Source organism: Acromyrmex echinatior, chromosome 4, assembly GCF_024713525.1.
Source record: "Acromyrmex echinatior isolate Ae372 chromosome 4, ASM2471352v2, whole genome shotgun sequence".
NCBI lineage: Eukaryota > Metazoa > Arthropoda > Insecta > Hymenoptera > Formicidae > Acromyrmex > Acromyrmex echinatior.
Window position 1 is genome coordinate 127,639 of NC_141855.1, and position 18,230 is coordinate 145,868.

Consider the following 18,230-nt stretch of genomic DNA (forward strand, 5'->3'; position numbering starts at 1 on the left):
GCAAGAGAGGAGCTCATCAGTCACTGTCAGTATTCGAGTATTTCGTGTCTCTCACTCCCGCTTGACTTCTCATCCAAAGGGAACGCGATTTATAAGCGATCCGGTGAGAGTGAGAAGAACCAGTGAGAACTTTCGTAAGTCCGAGGTCAGCTCGTCAGCTGTCTTGACGTATTTCGACTTTCGACGCGTATGCGTGGTGCATGCGTGTGTTCGTGCGTATTGTGTATGAACGTACACGCGTGGGCAATGACAGTCGGTTTCTTCCAGGAACGTTGAGAGCGCGCGTGAGCCGTGGTGAGCTGTGGTGAGTCGAGAGGAAGACTCATCCGTCCGTCCATCCGAACATATGATCGTAGCCCCGCCGAGGACGTGTGTCGTGAAACGTGAACATCGTCGGTTTCCGGGAAGCGTGATCGTTCGCCTTCCATACCTCGCCGCGGCCGACCTTAGTCCACGATCCGATCGCGCGTGCGACTCGCGGTCCTCGCGGAAATGACAAAGCGCGCCTCGCTCGCGCGTCAGCAGTGAGGAAGAGAATTCGTTCGCGGACGAGTAAATCCCGAACGAAGAAGTTCCGAGCGAAAAGAAGCGGAGCGCAGCTGCAAACATGAGTTCCGTCTGGAAACGCTTGCAACGGGTGAACAAGAGAGCGGCCAAGTTTCAGTTCACCGTTTCTTACCACGAGGTCACGTTAGAGACAACGACAAAGTGGTGAGTGACGCCGATTTATTCCTGGCCGAACGAGAGCTTCCTTTCGCCGCGGCTTTCTCAAGTGTTCTGAAATCTATCGTTCGAACAGGAACTAATATCTTTTTTGTTTATACGAAAATCTCTGCGTAACTGTCGTCTGCTCTTGAAAACAGGAGCAGTTGTTGTGTTTTACACAGTTTAAAGTGATGGACATTTTTTTCTCTTGGAATAAATATTTTGGGAAAAAAAATTAAATGATATATATGCAAATGTAAATTACTGTCTTGCGTTTAGATTTTTATATATTATGTATTGTGTTGTGTTTTAGAAAATATGTTTATGGCACAATTTAGATTTATGATATCTTTTAATTATATGTGCACATTTTAAAATATGTATGTGAAATAATTGTAATTTATAAGATTAAAAACATAATTTTGTAGAAATATTATATTAGCATATATGTGCTCTAGTAGAGAATAGATGTACAAAGATAATAACATTTTCTAGGAAGCCAAACAAATTAAGCGTTGTTTGGACAAGACGTAGTAGAAGAGTCAGTTCAGAACCCTTAGACTGGGAACCATGTTTGAGTGATCCTTTGAAGGGTGTCATTAGCTGGGCAGTTCCTGACAATCACACAGTTTCCGTAACACTATTTAAAGATCCACGGACACATGAGCTGGAAGATAAAGATTGGACATTTGTTATCGAAGATGTGAGTACAGCATTGATATATTCGCAGAAGGACGTAGCACAATGGTATATTGTTCTACTCTCGAGCAGGTGTCGTCGACGGGAAAGAGACGTCATGTGGCTGCCACTAACATAAATATGAAAAAATATGCAACTTTAGAATCTAGTCAGCAACAACTTAAATTGGACTTGAAGCCAACTTCTAAAAAGATTGTTAGCGCTACGCTAGAATGTACTTTGTCATGTGTATTTCTACGAGAGGGCAAGGCAACGTAAGTGTGCAGTTTAATTTCATTGACATACTGCTAATTAATTTCATAAGCTAGGTAATAACTTGTCCTTTATGTAGCTAAATGTATTTTAAATAGGATAAATATTAAGTAATGCATTTTAGAGGCAGCATGCTGAATCTGTCAATAGATTATTTTAATCTGAAAATATTATTGAAATGTGCCAGTTTATTATAGTATATTTGAATTCGTTGATAAATACTTATTGAATAATTGTCTTTATTTTTCTAGGGATGAAGATATGCAAAGTATGGCTAGTTTAATGTCAGTTAATAATAACAGCGACATTGCGCCATTAGATGATTTTGATAATGAAGATATACCTGAAGATGTTGAAGAAGTGTCGGTAAAAAATTTGGACGAATTTTTAGATATCTCCGCTCAACTTGATCTAATGACGAGCAGTCTTACTGAAAGTGAATTACCCAGTACTCCTATAAGTGGTGAGTGTTGATGCTTGCTTTTTATTTAATTTTATTGAAACTGTATCCACAAGTATATGCATCGAATATAAAATATGTAATTGCTATCTTAATTCTCTAACTTGTTGCTTTATTAATTTTATTATAATTTATGGAATCAAATTTACTAATAGAATATATAATGTGTATACAATAGTGGCAAGTTTATCGAAAGATGATACAACTCCTGTAAATGATGGCGAGCATTTTATACGCGACATTAGTCTAACAGGAATTGGAGACTCTTTAAAAGAAAAGTCACCCATAAAAGACAATGTTGCCGTTGAAAATGAGTATGTACAATAACAGTATTATATTTTACAAAATAGCGTACGTGTGTGAAATACGATATTAGAATGACATAATTGGTACAATAACTTTAAACATTATTTTCACAAATAGTTTACTATGCAAAAAGTTACTTTTTTTTTATTTACAAGAAACAGAAGAATGATTACTTTGTTATTATTCTAAATAATGTAATTGCGAATTCAATATCTTTGTAGCAAAAACATTGAACACAGCACATTGAGATTGCCACTGCAACCATTGGATCTTAAAAAGAATGACGCAAATGTTCCAAGACTGAAAGAGATTACTCCCGGCCAAGATTTATTGGAATGGTGCAAAGAAGTTACAAAGGATCATCCCGGTGTCAAAGTCACTAATCTGACGACATCTTGGAGAAACGGAATGGCGTTTTGTGCAATTATTCATCATTTCAGACCTGATCTGATGTAAGTGCTCTTACAAGGTTGATCGAATGTCGTAATTATATTAAAGTGTTTTATTTTTCGCGCTACTTTTTCTGGGAATAAAATGTCAATAGACATTCTTGGCGATATGCCAGTTATTTTATTCGTGTATTCCATTAATAAACACTTTGAAATCGCCATTGTCTTACGTCGAACCAACTCGTGCCAACACTTTGACGATTATTTTTGATACTGGAAAGGTCGACGCATTTGTGTATTTATAGCCGCATATACAACAGACGTTTGATTGCGAGTTTCCTGATCAAATTGAATAATATACGAAATAAAAACTTACAGAGACATCGATTCCCTATTGCCGCACGATGTAAAAGGCAACTGTAAGAAAGCGTTCGACGCGGGTGAAACTCTGGGCATACCCAGAGTTATTGAACCGGCTGACATGGATATATTAACGGTACCTGATAAATTAGCTGTGATGACTTATTTATATCAATTGAGAGCGCATTTTACTGGCCACGAATTAGAGGTATTTCAACGAAATTTTTTTTATGTAATAGCTTTATCCAATTATTGTAATCATTTTTTCCTTTTGCATAATATTATAGATAGCATATAATTAAATAACATAATATATTATCGTTTTACCAAAATTTAGGTACATCAAATAGGTAAAACAACGGACGAGTCCTCTTACATGATCGGCAGATTTAATACAGACAACAATACTGACGTGAGTGTTCAATTGTTTGGTCAAGAGATTATTAATTTACGGAAGAAGGAACAGATCGAGCAAAAAAACAATAAAGCGGAAAATAACAGACGGTAAATATATTCTCAATGACATTTTGTAATCTATCAAATTATCAATCCAAACTACATTTCTACAACAATTTATCAAAAGCAAGATTAGAAATTGTGATTTACTCTCGTAGGTCGAATCCGTTTGATAACAAGAAGGATGACATATGCATCGATTCGTTAAAAAACAAGCTGCATTTGAGCCTAAACACGGATAATCAGGATCACGATCAATGTAACAAAGACAAATCGCCATCCAGCGTGAAGGAGGTCAAGGACATTATATTAGCCAGCTCAAAGAGCATTCTGGGCAAGGTGTTATCGCCGACCAAAGAAAAATATTCATCGAGAGAGAAGGTATGTAGAAACTACACGTACTGAGTTCGAGTCAATTTCGACGTTGCGATTATTCCCGAGAATTGTCTAGAAAAACGTCGCGTATAATATCCGACGGAATTTGCGCGCAAATTTTTTTGTGAGGAAATGAAATACCAATTTACCGCAGAGCAAGTCTCCGCCGAGAGTACAACAAGCGCAGCAACGTCCGATACTTATGACACGCCGACAATTAACCGATCCGTTCGGCTCCGACGACGAAGAGGAGAACATACAGATAATCGACGACAAATGGTCGCAATCGATCTCGCTTACCAAATCGCAAAGTCCGGTCCGTGATGTCAGTATATACGAGATTGCGCAGATTGTCGCTTTTTATGCATTTCTTCTGTTGTACCTCTCGCTGCATTAACAATAAACCCATAACGCGCACTGTTACATTCTCCTTCTGTTGTTTCTTTCCATCGGCGAATTATATCAAAATGCATTGTCTCAAGGTTCTTTTACTTTTTATTTATCATAAGCGAACAGATTGCGCTTTGTGACGGCAGGAATTACGCCTATATAATACACACATATAACTGCATGTAAATATGCATGAGAATTCGCGCATAATAATTCCGCAATGCACGTAGACTTATACGGGCTGTTCCATAAGCTTTTGCTTTAAAATTTCTTTAGCGTATATTTAATTTAATTTTTCAATAAATTTCAATGTGTTCATAACTTTTTAAATTATCAATATGTTTGGAAATTCTGTAAAAAAAAATATTTCTAAGAGATGGGAACCTCACAAAACTTTGCACTTCTATAACAGAGTGTCAAATAATAATATCAAGAAAAGTCATAACTTATTATCAGTAATATTTATTTTTTTTTTTGCGGATTTCATACTTTTTTTTTAATATAACACTAGGAATAATATAAAAATTATTATATATATGTGATAATAATTTATTATATATATGTGATAATATCTAATTACAAACAACTTGTAAATTTGACAATTTTATGTGACGTAATTATATTGTTGGTTTAATAATCTGCATTTATTTATTTTTACCATGACATTTTTTTACCGCGAAAATATTGGTCTGAATTGTATATTTATAAAGAAGCTTTGCAACAATGTTATGACGTAACAAGGCTATGTAAACGTATATAGGACGATCTTTTGTAGGACTCGGTAAACTCTGACGATAGAGGAAGTCGAGGTAGTTCCGAATGTCAAGGTGCATCGCCGCCGTATGGAGAACAACGGTCACATGTAATTAACAATATATTTGCTGTTAATATTATGTCGCTTTTAATGTTATATCATATCAATGTATCCCAGTAACAACGAAACTAAAGTCATTCAAAATAAATGAAAATTTTATGAATACTCAATTGTTGCACTAATCATTCACGTTTCTTATCTTTTTTGTAGTCGTTAGTTAGTCGGCACGATGAATTGCGAGAGCGAGCGAGACAACTCTTGGAACAAGCCAGGAATCAAACGAAGCCATCCGGATTTGTTTCTGCTGCTATCAGTCCCGTTGAGGTTTTACAGTTTTATTCATATTAAAGAATTAATCAAGTATCAAGAAATGAGCGTCTATGTAATTTATTTTGTAGATACAGAATGATGACGAGAGACAACAGAACTTGCGAGAAAGGGCGAGACGCTTGATTGCGGAAGTTAAAATGGGCGTCGCTGTGACTCCAAGTCAGTTGAATGATGATAACAATAGTGACAGACGATCGATAGACGATCAGAATAATAGTCCTAGACGCAGCATTACACCATCGACACCCAGTGATCGAATCAGTATAAAGGTACTGCGATATAATTTAGTTTTTTTACACAATTATGTAACAAAACGACAAATTATAACTAATTTTTTAGTCTGAGTACAATGGAAATATACTTGGAAATTCAAGTATGATAGATGGAGAAAAAAAAACTGGCTCTCCTTTGTATTCCTTCTCCAAAATTATTGAAAGAATCTCGCCCGATAAAGGAAGTCCCGATAGAACTCCGTATACACTTCGCGGGGTATGTTAACTTGCATTATTAATTTAATTTTGGTTGGACATTCTATTAATTTTATTATATTTGCATTGCAATTTTATTAGGAAATGAATATTATTAATTTAATTTTAATATAATATAAGGAAAGAAATTATGAAACAAAAAAGTATTTTATAATGACGATTTATTTTTAATTCGATCTTCTAGTTGGGTAAAGACATGACATCGTATATTCAAAATGAGCTTGAAGCGCTTGAAAGAGAGCAAAATCAGATTGACATACAAGCTGGCAAGCTTGAAAAGCAATTGAGAGCAGCCATGGAAAGCGATAACGAAGACGAAACGGAAAGACTGATGTCTCTATGGTTTACTCTTGTTAACAAAAAAAATGCTCTCTTAAGAAGACAAATGCAACTAAACATACTGTAAGTGATTCATTGATTCAAGCATGTTATTATGTATTTTTAATTTTTATTAAAAATGGGATGAGATGATATTACAATAATCAATTCAATGAGAATGAAACTTTTTATCTTTAGGGAGAAAGAAGATGATTTAGAGCGAAGATTTGAGCTCTTGAATCACGAATTAAGAAGCATCCTTGCAGTGGAAGATTGGCAAAAGACACCAGAGCAAAAAATGCGTGAAAATTTATTGTTGGAGGAATTAGTATCTATAGTAAACAAAAGGGATGAATTGGTGCATCATCTTGATACACAAGAGAGAGCGTAAGTGTATAATAAAGATATGTCTTGCGCGCTATTTTATTTGTCTAAAATTAAATTTTTCTTTCCCGAATAATTTTTAGTATTGAAGATGATGACGAAATAGAACGTGATTTATCTCGCGCTGGACTAGCTCAACGAAATAAAAATTGCGTTCTGCAATGAGGAGTTAATTATTTATCATGTTTTTCCCAGAATTATTGTGAAGGTAAATTGTTTACATTATATAGCATGTTTTGAAAAATGGAAAAATGAATAATTAATACAATTTAGTATTTGTATAAGATTTCCATTCACGTTTTATTTACTTTTTCATTAATTCTAATTTATTTTGTTAAATAAATTTTATTATAAATTAAATTTTTTTATCTCTATTTGTTTTATTAAATTTTCTATTTTTATTAATAAACTTTCTGAAACAGATTAACAGGTAATTGTTAATAAAGGACAATTTATATTAAGCTTTTTTTTTATTTATGTATCGCGTCTTCTATTTCTCAAAAATTTTTTTTAAAGAAGTAATATATAAAAGTATGATTTTTTACATTTACAGGCATGACCCATGTTGTTGTGGAGTTGTCAAAAAGTCGACAAAATTAGATGTTGAAGAGTCAAATGTGAACTTTCATGGTTTACAAGGTTATTTTTAAAGACTTATTTTTTATTATGCATTGTAGATTAATTCATCAAAAGGTAGATCAAACAAATTTTTCCATTTCTTTTGTTTTTAATATAAGTTCGTCGATTCACGACGAAAGAAAAAACACAATTAAACTTAGACACTGTCGAATTATTAGATATAAATGGTTAAATGATTTTTTGTATATTATCGAGCATAATATCGATTATGTAATGTAAGCATTTTATGCTTCAAGTGAAATGTTGCGCGTTAATAGTTGCGACTGTGTGCAAGTATATGACATGATATGTAACTATGGAATACGAAAATCGTGCAAAACAGTTTACGAATCAGTAAGTAGATGAAAAGAGGTATAATTTTTCTTCTTCGAATAAAAGTGAACGAAAATGCAAAGAAGCTCGAAAAGAATGCAAATTAGTGATAAAAATATATTTTAGCAAGATTCAAGATCTAATTACGAAAGCTACTTAGTACTTATATTATATATTTCAAAAGATTTTGTTTATACATATATAAATTAATATCTGATTCAAGAAAATATAAATTGAATGCAGTTCTTTCATGCGAGTGAATTTTAGACGTGAATTTTTGATTTATGTGAAAAATTATTTTGAAACTTAATTACTAAGAGATTTAATATCGGAAAGCCAAAGAAAGTTAAAGCAGGTTGTTACGCAAGAACATGCGAGAGATACGTGAAGAGTAATTTAGTAAATGTATTTCGTGTTTATCGATCCAAATCGATTCACGGAAAATTAATTGTGAAACTATTGAAAATGGAACGCGTGGCTATAGTTTTCGTATTTGCATCAGTTGTTCTCATCGAACATTCGCATGTACTCTATTTGTGCCATACGAACGAATTGATATACTTTTTACATCCTATTTGACGAATTTGTATAAATGCGTCAAAAACAAATTCGTTAATCTTATTGACGGTATGAGATTTTAAAAGAAACCGTAATAAGATTAATTTTTACTAAGACTAATTCTTATATATGGTATCGTATATCTGCGTGTAATAAGAATATTATGTTGATTATAACTTTTTATAACAAAATGGTGCATTATATTTAAATGTTTGGCTAACAACATGTAAAGAAAAAAAATAAATTCTTGATAAATTCGCTCAAAAAATTTTCGGCTTAACGGATCTCGAGGGCAAGAAATTATAACGAATTGAATGTTTATTACATTCGTTGTTCCGTTTGGAACGTTTTAAATGGCAGAATAAATAATTATCGTCTTTTTATAACTGCTACAGATATGAAATTATTGACACATATTGTGACAAAAAATACATTTTTGAGCACAATTGCTCTGTAAAGCAGAATACAAAGTAGTTTACCTGCTGAAAGCAATATATAAGATATAGATGTATACATTTACTTCCCATAATACAAGACAAAGTTATTTCTTAACTCTTTGTTTCATTGTGATTTTATCGGATGAAATTACAAATTTAACATTTAGATAATGAAAAGTATTCTAATTTTATATTAAAAATATCGTTTCGCTTTATTAAATATTTGTAGCACAGCAAAAATTTTCAAAATTCATAATTTTTGATGAAATTCATGAAATAAAGAGTTAAAAATAGAACATGTGGAAATTAGTTGTTTTACGTATGTTACGCTTGACAATCATAATGAATGTCCAATTTTTTTAATACCGAACAAAGAATTAGAAGTTATAAATGTATTTCAACGCTAATTATAATTTAATGCAACATAATCTTCAAAAATGAACATATGTTGTCTCTATGTTAAATAATCTTCGTTTAAATAAATTGTGAATTTTATATTAATACGTACTAACACAAACTATTTATAATTATTATTGAAATTGTATTACATTGTATGCATCGAAGACTGTATTATAATTTACAATGTATGCATCGAAGACTGCGCGAATTCTTGAAACATTGGAACATCATTACAGTTGAGGATAGAATGACAATTCGGATATATATTATGTGTGTGTGTGTGTGTGTGTATATATATATTCCAAGCAAACCATATAAAATCGCCCTCCTGGAAGCATATATAATTATCGAAACACGCGTATTTAGAGAACACACGATTAAAGTTTATGAGAACTTGAATTAATTGGAGAATTATCTCCTCTTGATATCGTAATATATATCTACAATTAAATCGAGTATCATAGTACTTTAAACAATTTTATATTTTTACTTTTAACTTTGCTTCGTATTTTTTTTAGTTCTCGCAAGAAATCCGTTAAGCTAGAGAATAGAATATTGCTGAAATTGGTTCTCAACAAAAGAGGAAATAGTTCTTGAAATATAATTCGAATATTGAGACACAACAGATATTTTAAGCTACAAAGTGTGATCTCTGCTCTGTTAGACCGAATGAATCGCTCATTACACGATCTCATTATGGAATTCAATGTATTCTAAAATCTAAATAGGCAATTATAAACCATATATATTATATATATATATATATATATATATATATATATATATATATATAATAGTCCTGGTTCCATCACGGTATTTGAATTTTTCGCGGTTCTAAGGGTAACGCGACTAGGGGCTATCGATTAAACGACAAATAATTTAGCAATAATTTATTATTCTAGTGCCTATAAATACTTGTATGTTTATAAAACCGTAGCACACTAAATTAACTTTTAATTTATTTTACTCTGTACTACTATGAAAGATAATTATTGTAAAAATAATCGTTCTTGCCAATGCTGTAGTCTTGTGGAGATGTGCTATTCTATTTTCCTTTGCCGATGTTAATCGTAATGTATGTGAGAATGCGAGTGAATAAAAGAAGAAACGTATCACGCAATATTCGCTATATAAGAAAGACTTATAAAGCACTGCAGAAGGAAACAATAAATATGACGTTGATGACTAAAAGTGACATTTCATTCTTATTATAATAATAAAATGCATGTATCTACATATAAGTAAAATTAATTTTGGAATAAAAATGAACATGCTTGATTGTGATTCATAACAACAGCAAATTCAACATAAAATCGATTTATTTTTCTTCTGCGAAATAATGAATTTTTTTTATTAAAATAGATTGCTTTTACTGACCATGCTAGTCATGCCGGTAAATTCTAATGCATTAAAATAGATCTAATTATATACCGTGAAATAATCCGCAAAAGCTTTATCTTTCTTTCTCAACTGCATAATACCTTTACAAAAGAAGTACAATTTCAGCTTTAATTTTTAAGTAGTTCTTGTTTATTTAAGTGTTTAATTCCCAATTTAAGTATATTTTTTTATTACAATTTTTAATATACACATATACACACGTTTTTAATACACACATAAGTTTTTAATCATACACATCATTCTGTTAAATAATAAATGTCATTTAAATATCTAGAATTATAATTAATTCTATTAAACCGTTCAATGTATCGTACATGGATAGGACAGAAGATTATGTACACAATTCAGTTTTAAGTTCCCATGAGCGATGTGAAAAACAAACTTATTCATATAGTGATATCATAGACATTTATACAAACCTCCAAATATTTGAAATCCATTTGAAATTCAATAAATGTAACTTTATTATAAATACGATTTTCTTTCTTTATTTATACACATAATCGAATATAATATTCATGAGAAAAATTTAATTGTGTCGGATTAAACTTGATTACAAATCTATTTGTAATATTAAAAATGGAATATTATTAAAACGTATTGAAATTGCATACGGGCAATCGATGAATTTTTTTGAATTGAAACAGATTAATGTTATCTTTCTAAGGCCCGATTTTACTAATGTAAAATTAATTTTAACGCGGTTTAACTTACTACTTATTTTTTTAATTTACAGAATTAGAAGAAGATAATGGATAAATTGAACTGAGATTAAAATTAATCTTACATTGGTGGAACTGGGGCTTAGCAAATTGCAGTCAAATTGGATATATTATATTATAGTCGATTAAAATGGATTATGTTCTATCGGTTTTAATCGAAATTTTCCGGCAGGGAATGTGTTGAATATATTAATATTTATCGCGCTGTACAGTACCAAAAGTTAAACAGATTACATATCTATCGTACATTAATTAACAATAAAAGCAACATATTGTTTGTAACTTTGAACATTTAGATAAAAATATATTTAAACGGTTATATAATATTATCATTTCATAATTATCATTATTTGATCTTTCATTACCTTTGTTAAACGACGAATATCTCCAACAAATTATCGTGCTTTCTTTCAATTATGAATTCTTTGATTTTTTTTCCGGCTTTGGCATTAATATAAATGTTCTACTAATATTATTTAACTAAAGACGCATGTAACAATAAGTATATTATTATAGAGCAGAAAATTGCGAATAACAGGTACAATGTACTTATTACAGTTATGTTCTGATTTCATGTAATTCAATCCCAAGCAGAACAATGAGTCACGATATAATGTCAAAATGGCATTAAAATGAATCGGATGATAGAAAAATGACTTTTAATGAAGTCATTTTGACATCATTTTGATAATCATAATGACTTGTCCTGTGTAGGATAAGATTTTTTGATGGCTCGATTACACAATTCATATCTTTTCTATATAATTGGAGGGAAAAAGACCGGTCTTCCCTTTCAATCTTCCGTGCCACCAACCGCCCTCATCTAAAAAAAATATTGTCAACTGATTTTTTGACACTTAAATTGTAAAGGACTAATAGCAAAAATTATTTTTTCTGATAAATATAATCGGTTTCACACTTTATTTTTTTTATATCAGTGGTAAAAATATTAGTAAAAAGTTATACATATTACCAACTTTATTCTCCTTTTTACAGTATATCGCTGCTAAATTTATTGTCATTTATTATGTAAATAAGCTCAGATTGCAATAACTCACGTTCTTTGAGTACTTCCACGATGTCGCCTTCCTTGAGCCCTAACTCGTCCAGATCCTTTGGCTCATAATCGTATAAGGCTTTAACTTTTGGTAAACTTGGAAGTGCCGGTTTCTGACGAGGTTTCTGAGGAGGTACTTTTTTGTTGGCTACTGCATACGCGGCATTGTCTTCCTTCTTCTCTCGATCAAGTCCGTTGTTCATTTGCTTCACGTTCCATTCTTGGGACGTTTGCATTTCTTTATTGAGGTGACTAGAAACCTTGCTATTATATTCACCGTTAAGAGGTGGTAATCTGAAGCCTATAGGCTCGTTCGGTGGTGGTGGCTCCGTGGGCGGTGGAGGAAATTTCAATAAACCTTTAAATTATAACTTGTTCTACTTAAATTCATTTCTTCAGTATTTTTTAAAATGGAATTCATAGAAACTTACCACGCGGTTGAGCATTGGGATTATTGATAAGCATGCCTCTTACGGCGATCTGTTTGTCTCGCAACTTGTTCACGTTGTTCATACCATTTTTCATGTCCTTTCTAAACGCAGGTTGTATATTTGGGCGATTCGGTGGAATGTGCGGTCTACTGTTTGAAGTTGTTGCTGAAGGAGTCATTACAGATCTTGCGGCTGCCATCGGATTAAGAGGAGATGTCCCGGCCATAATCGCTTGATTATTCTGAGTTGAGAGGGCTGAAGTTATTAGATCGCACACCTGCGGCGGCAAGATGTTATCCACAGACATAGGAGGTTTTATCCGTCGATACGCCATCGGATTAGGTTCTACATAGAGTTTTATATATTTTTTAATTATTTATTCAGATATTAAATATCCCGAAGTTTACGCGTGTAAGAGGGAAAAATTAAGAATTATTATCTGTTGAAACTCAAAACTAATCCAACTAAAACTTACTCATTGTATTTGGTAAACCTGGAGTGATGCTGACATTGAGTATTTTACTAAACGGTTTTAAAATTTGTTTATTATTGTGAATAACATCATCGTTATCAACTGTTTGCGTAAACTTTATATATCTCATTCCACCTCCACCCCAACCTTCTTTCTTTATCTTAAACTGCAAGCTGAAAGAAAATAGTTTTATTTTCAAACCTATAATGTATTATGTAGCAGCGCTAATATTGATGATATATGGAAAATAAAAAAAAAATAGTCGTACTCGTTGCTAAATATGATGTTCAAAGGATGACCGGTATCTTCCAGATACTTTTTGCTAAGGATATATAAAAATTCCGTTTTGAATACTGATTCTAATACGCTAGCGTAGTCTTCCTTTACGTGAATTATTATGAAATTGTCCTGGAACGAAAAATATCGTTAAAATGTCTTTAACTAATATACCGCTAGTATAAAGAATCATAAAATAATTACTGTTAGCTTGCTTAATGATACGCAGCTGATTTGATTAAATGATAGCTTCCTTTTAATAACTTCGATGGATTTGTCCTTGGAATCGTTCTTTATTTGCTCTCGACCAATCAAATAGATGCATTTCCCGGTGAGAATAAGATCTACTCTGCACGTCTGTTAACGTTATTACATAAATCACACTTAAATTTTAAGTTTAAAACTTAAGGAGTTAAGAAATTAAGAAAACTTGATCTATTATGTAATAAATAGATTTCTACGAAATTAGAATAATAACATGATTTTTGCAGAATACAAATTAAAAGAGTGTTTAAATTGTTAATGACTTAATATTTTAATTTTAATTTTAATATCTTTACCTTGAATCTTCTATTGTACTTTTTCACGACTTCGGCGAAAAATACTTTCTCCCGTCTGCCAATCAGACTCATCATCTGCGGCTTGTCTTCCAGTCCTATATAATCGCCGAAAAAATTTCTGTTCAAAGTCTCGCGTTTCCGCTCTTTATGGCCGAAAAGAAGATCAGCGGCTTCCTGTATCTGCTGCCCTTGTCTCTTCTGGGCGAAATACTTCTTGAATGCTTTCTGAATAACTTGCGCATGCTTATTGTAATTCCGCTCACGTGCTTCCTCCAGCATGAAAAGCTAAAAGTTACGACTTATATTCATTTTTAGGTATATCATATTCTAGGTTCAATCTTTTAATTTGTGAATTAATTATTTATATCTTTTAATTTACTTATGTCTTCTTTTCTCTAGTTTTAAGAATTAGAAAAAAGTGAAGAACAAATTAAATGCACTACTAGGAACACAGCAAGTAACATTCTGACGTTATGAAAGTCAAAATGATGACTTTTTTATTGCGAAATGTGACGGTTTATTAATGTTAAGAATTAAAATAAGGTCATTTTAATTTTTCCTTGGACAAGATTGAAAGTTAATAACATTGGTGAAAATGGACATTGACTAATTACGTCATTATTAAAATAACAGAAATGGAACTCACAGTTTCAGGCGCCTTAATAAAGAGCTTGGTTCTGCCGAGCTGATATTGCGATCGATCGATATGAAACCTCCCCAATATCCATTCTATGCCTTGTTTCTCATCGCCGGGCCAACGAGGCCATGTTTCTTTCGTAAGAATCGCATATCTATGTAGAAATTTGGAGAATGGTCTTCTATAAGCGAAGCCGGCTCTACGCACTCTAATATTTTCTTTCAGACCTAAATACTCCACCTACAATATATCATCGGAAAACTGCGTAATTATTATTATTCATCAGTCCACTGCAAGCATGTCATACGCATCGAGTGTATATGTCTTAAGTAATTTTAAAAAGATGAATAATATCGACGATTTAATTTGAAAATTAAAACATTCACGAAAGGGTAACAGATGATTTTTATTCGGCAACTAATTAAGAATGTCGGACATACATCGATACATACATTGTATTTCTAGAACCATTTGGAATACTCGTAAATTTGTCATCGACGAGATACTATTAAAGACCGTCAACCTTGAACAAATTTTCGTCTTTACATGGAAAAGGCTTCGAGGTCTCGGAGATAATTGAAGAATGCTGACATCATCGATGATATAAATTTCCGATTATTAACATTTATTTCCTCAAATTTTCGATTATTATTCAAATATTTGGATAATAAACTATTAAATTCATGATTTTTTATTATATAAATGTTCCATAAATAAGTATGTATATACTTGTAATGCTATAATATCTTATATATTGCCGTAAAATTACAATTTTTTTCTCTACAGTTATCATTTGTATTGATAATTATTCAACTCGAACATTAAAATGACAGTTTACAATAAAAATCTAGTATTATTGAGTTTTTTATATACAGGTCCATTTAAATCGACCATCTGAAATATCTCGCTTATTTTTGATGATATAAAAAAACGTTTCAAATGAAAGTGGAAGGATTTCGAGGGGGACGCATTTTGATCATGTTGGTTTTTTTAAGTGGAGGTGTAAAAAGATATGAAGGTTACCTCCACTTTTTTAAATGAAATTGTATGATTTTTTTACATAATATGATATTCCTCTAATTATTCTGCATATAAAAGTATTAAGGTAATAATATAAAAAAATCAATAGTTGACGAGATATTTTATTCTGACACATATTGACATAAAATGTTAAATAACTCATAAACTATTAACTTTTTGATAATCGTAAACCTTAATACTTTTACGAACAGAATAATGAGATGAATCAGTGATGGAAAGAAAACACATAGTTGCTTATTTAAAAAATTATCCATTTTGCATACAATTTTTTTAAAGTAATGATATGTTTTCTTTCTTTTCATAAAAGTGTTAAGGTACAATTATCAAAAAGTTAATAGTTTACGAGGTATTTAATATTTTATGTCAATATGTGCCAAAATAGAGTGTAAAATATCTTGTAAACTATTGGTTTTTTTTATATAACTACTTTAATGTTTTTATGTGCAGAAAAAGTAAAGGAATAATATCAGAATTGTGTAAAAAAAATCATACAATTCCATTTTAAAAAATGGAGATGACCTTCATATTTTTTTGATGCCTCTACTTAAAAAAAAAACATGACCAAAATCATCCCCCTCGAAACCGTTTCACTTTCATGAAACATTTTTTTGTATCATCAAAAGCGAAATATTCAAGATGTTCGATTCAAATGGACCACCCTGTATATGTACATGTCTATGAAACTAACGAATCATAAAATTAGTACAATTTATACTATCAATTAATACTATCAATTTCTTACACTTAATCGCTTAAATTTCAACAGGGATGCGAATTTCTATAAGAATATAGATCTTTAATAAAAACCTAAAAACCTCGTCAGTAATTTTGCATATTCAAGCAAGTTCTATTCTAGCATGAGTTATGTCGTATTGACTTTCTCGGAAGAACAAATTTCAATGTTATCCGAAGAAGGAAGGAAGGAAAGAAGCATTACGTATAATTGCTCTAGACATATATGTCTGACATACTTCGCTAGAATGACACATTGTCGAGCTAAGGTTGAGATAAACCAGACTGTATATAAAAAATGCCTTTCTCTTTTTTCTCAAACTTTATATTCTTGAGGTTTAATTTAGATAGATATATTAATTTAGATAGATATATTATCCACGTATTGACTTGAGTCTCCAAAAGGCACAAAGTAATATGTTTGATGTCTCCAAATTTAAGTGGTAGACGAATGCAAATAATACTAGACAATTAAATTGCAGTACCTGATGCTTGACTCTTAGATGATCCCAATCGCGCGGTTTCTTCGTTTCATTCGGTTTGATGCATCGGATGTAATGCGGCGTGCACTTTATCAGCTGACCAACCAAGCGACTGGCTTGATTTCTGATTTTACTGCCTGCGGTGGTTGGTCTGGACTTAAGAGTTTTCGTTTTGCCGGTATTTTCTTGCGGATAGAGCTTGCGCACTAAAGAACTGTAAGATAAAATCTTCTTTTTTTTTACCATTTCAACTATAATTGTTTTAACAATGCTATTAACACGAGAAAAATTTAAAACGTGGATAACTGTAGAAAGATATAAACAAAATTCGAAAAAGAAGTAAGAGATAAGTTTATAACATTACTAATTTAACTGAACCTCTTGAGAATATGTGATTTCTGGTTATCGATTTGTACGCGACTTTCGCGAAATTTTAAGTATACAGGTTTTACGAAAACTTGCAAATTTATCGATGGTTAGAATTACGTGATAATTACATTAAATCATCGAAGAATTATTTACGTAATCGTCTTCGTCAGGTGGCCAAGAAGCAGATTATAAACATTATAAATATTAATTAAACGCTATTCTGCATCTATTTGAATTATAAAAAATATAGAATGATGCAATTAATGTCAAGTATATTAAAACAATCGCACATTTTAAAAATAAGAATCTTCATGTGTATGTTATTACTTAAGGTTTACTTCTTCATTCATCCGCGCGAGATTTTAGATACTCAATTTCTTCTTTAATCTTGTTTCTCTCGTCAAATATTTTAAATTTTTAGAAAATAAGCGCGAGTTTATTAATCCCCGTCAAATCGTAACTTACATACGAACTCGCTTTCAGGATAATTTGTCACGCGGACAAGTCGTATGCTAATGGCCTTCGGGATCGCTTACTTTGTGCTAGTCTGCATTAACTCGATCAGGTCCAAGAAAAGGACGTCCCGATTTTTATCACAGAACCCATCGACAGAATAGGATACTACACCGGCGTAATGGAGAATTGCGAAACCATCACTGTTGTCTTGGAAATGGGCGTGTTGCTTAGATGCTTTCGCCAGTTTCTGCGCAATATTCGATAATTTATTATATACACACTCAAATAGAGCACAGAAATATCATAATAATATATCGTAAGAACATTACATTATTCGTCGCCTTATTTGTCGCTTATAAAATTATTTTTAAGTTTTAAAATGACGTCATGATAACGCTATAATATCATTGACCTATTATAGTTTATATATACAATACGTTTAGACCGCTACTTATATAATAGGTGGTCTTGTTTAATAGATTGAATATAAGGACACCTATTAGATAAGAACCTAAACTCCTGG

At 31.8% G+C, this 18,230-nt stretch overlaps 2 protein-coding genes across 7 annotated transcripts in view; one reads left to right on the plus strand and one right to left on the minus strand.

Moving 5' to 3' along the window:
• The first annotated feature begins 163 nt into the window (after positions 1 to 163).
• Positions 164 to 8,479, plus strand: Ehbp1 (Eps15 homology domain containing protein-binding protein 1). Of its 6 annotated transcripts, none has more exons than XM_011058692.2 (18): positions 164 to 711; positions 1,201 to 1,408; positions 1,477 to 1,658; positions 1,908 to 2,119; positions 2,295 to 2,430; positions 2,644 to 2,874; positions 3,190 to 3,379; positions 3,509 to 3,675; positions 3,786 to 4,008; positions 4,157 to 4,327; positions 5,168 to 5,254; positions 5,417 to 5,530; positions 5,605 to 5,805; positions 5,876 to 6,025; positions 6,209 to 6,426; positions 6,541 to 6,729; positions 6,810 to 6,934; positions 7,280 to 8,479. In XM_011058692.2, exons 1-17 carry the CDS (start codon positions 608 to 610, stop codon positions 6,889 to 6,891), a joined length of 2,865 nt encoding a protein of 954 aa, XP_011056994.1. In that variant the 5' UTR covers positions 164 to 607; the 3' UTR covers positions 6,892 to 6,934; positions 7,280 to 8,479. The 6 variants fall into 6 exon arrangements, with proteins under 6 accessions (XP_011056994.1, XP_011056995.1, XP_011056996.1 ...); XM_011058693.2 differs by having other exon boundaries at positions 4,157 to 4,318; XM_011058694.2 differs by lacking the exon at positions 5,168 to 5,254.
• Positions 8,480 to 11,615: 3,136 nt separating this feature from the next.
• LOC105147580 (unconventional myosin-Ie) overlaps positions 11,616 to 18,230 on the minus strand; it is a 41,303-nt gene continuing 34,688 nt past the window's right edge. The window contains exons 12-21 of the mRNA XM_011058702.2: positions 17,788 to 17,954; positions 16,886 to 17,096; positions 14,637 to 14,867; positions 13,991 to 14,275; positions 13,635 to 13,787; positions 13,423 to 13,562; positions 13,158 to 13,327; positions 12,683 to 13,027; positions 12,253 to 12,609; positions 11,616 to 12,017 (exon numbers count right to left, since the gene is read on the minus strand). Of these exons, the coding sequence (XP_011057004.2) occupies positions 11,941 to 12,017; positions 12,253 to 12,609; positions 12,683 to 13,027; positions 13,158 to 13,327; positions 13,423 to 13,562; positions 13,635 to 13,787; positions 13,991 to 14,275; positions 14,637 to 14,867; positions 16,886 to 17,096; positions 17,788 to 17,954 (2,136 nt within the window). The 3' untranslated portion in view covers positions 11,616 to 11,940. The remainder of the gene's footprint in view (positions 12,018 to 12,252; positions 12,610 to 12,682; positions 13,028 to 13,157; positions 13,328 to 13,422; positions 13,563 to 13,634; positions 13,788 to 13,990; positions 14,276 to 14,636; positions 14,868 to 16,885; positions 17,097 to 17,787; positions 17,955 to 18,230) is intronic.

Coding starts and splice junctions, on each gene's coding strand:
- Ehbp1 (XM_011058692.2), top strand. CDS start 608: ATGAGTTCCGTCTGGAAACGCTTGCAACGGGTGAACAAGAGAGCGGCC. Junction 1,659..1,907: donor CTACGAGAGGGCAAGGCAAC/GTAAGTGTGCAG, acceptor TTATTTTTCTAG/GGATGAAGATATGCAAAGTA. Junction 5,255..5,416: donor ATGGAGAACAACGGTCACAT/GTAATTAACAAT, acceptor TCTTTTTTGTAG/TCGTTAGTTAGTCGGCACGA.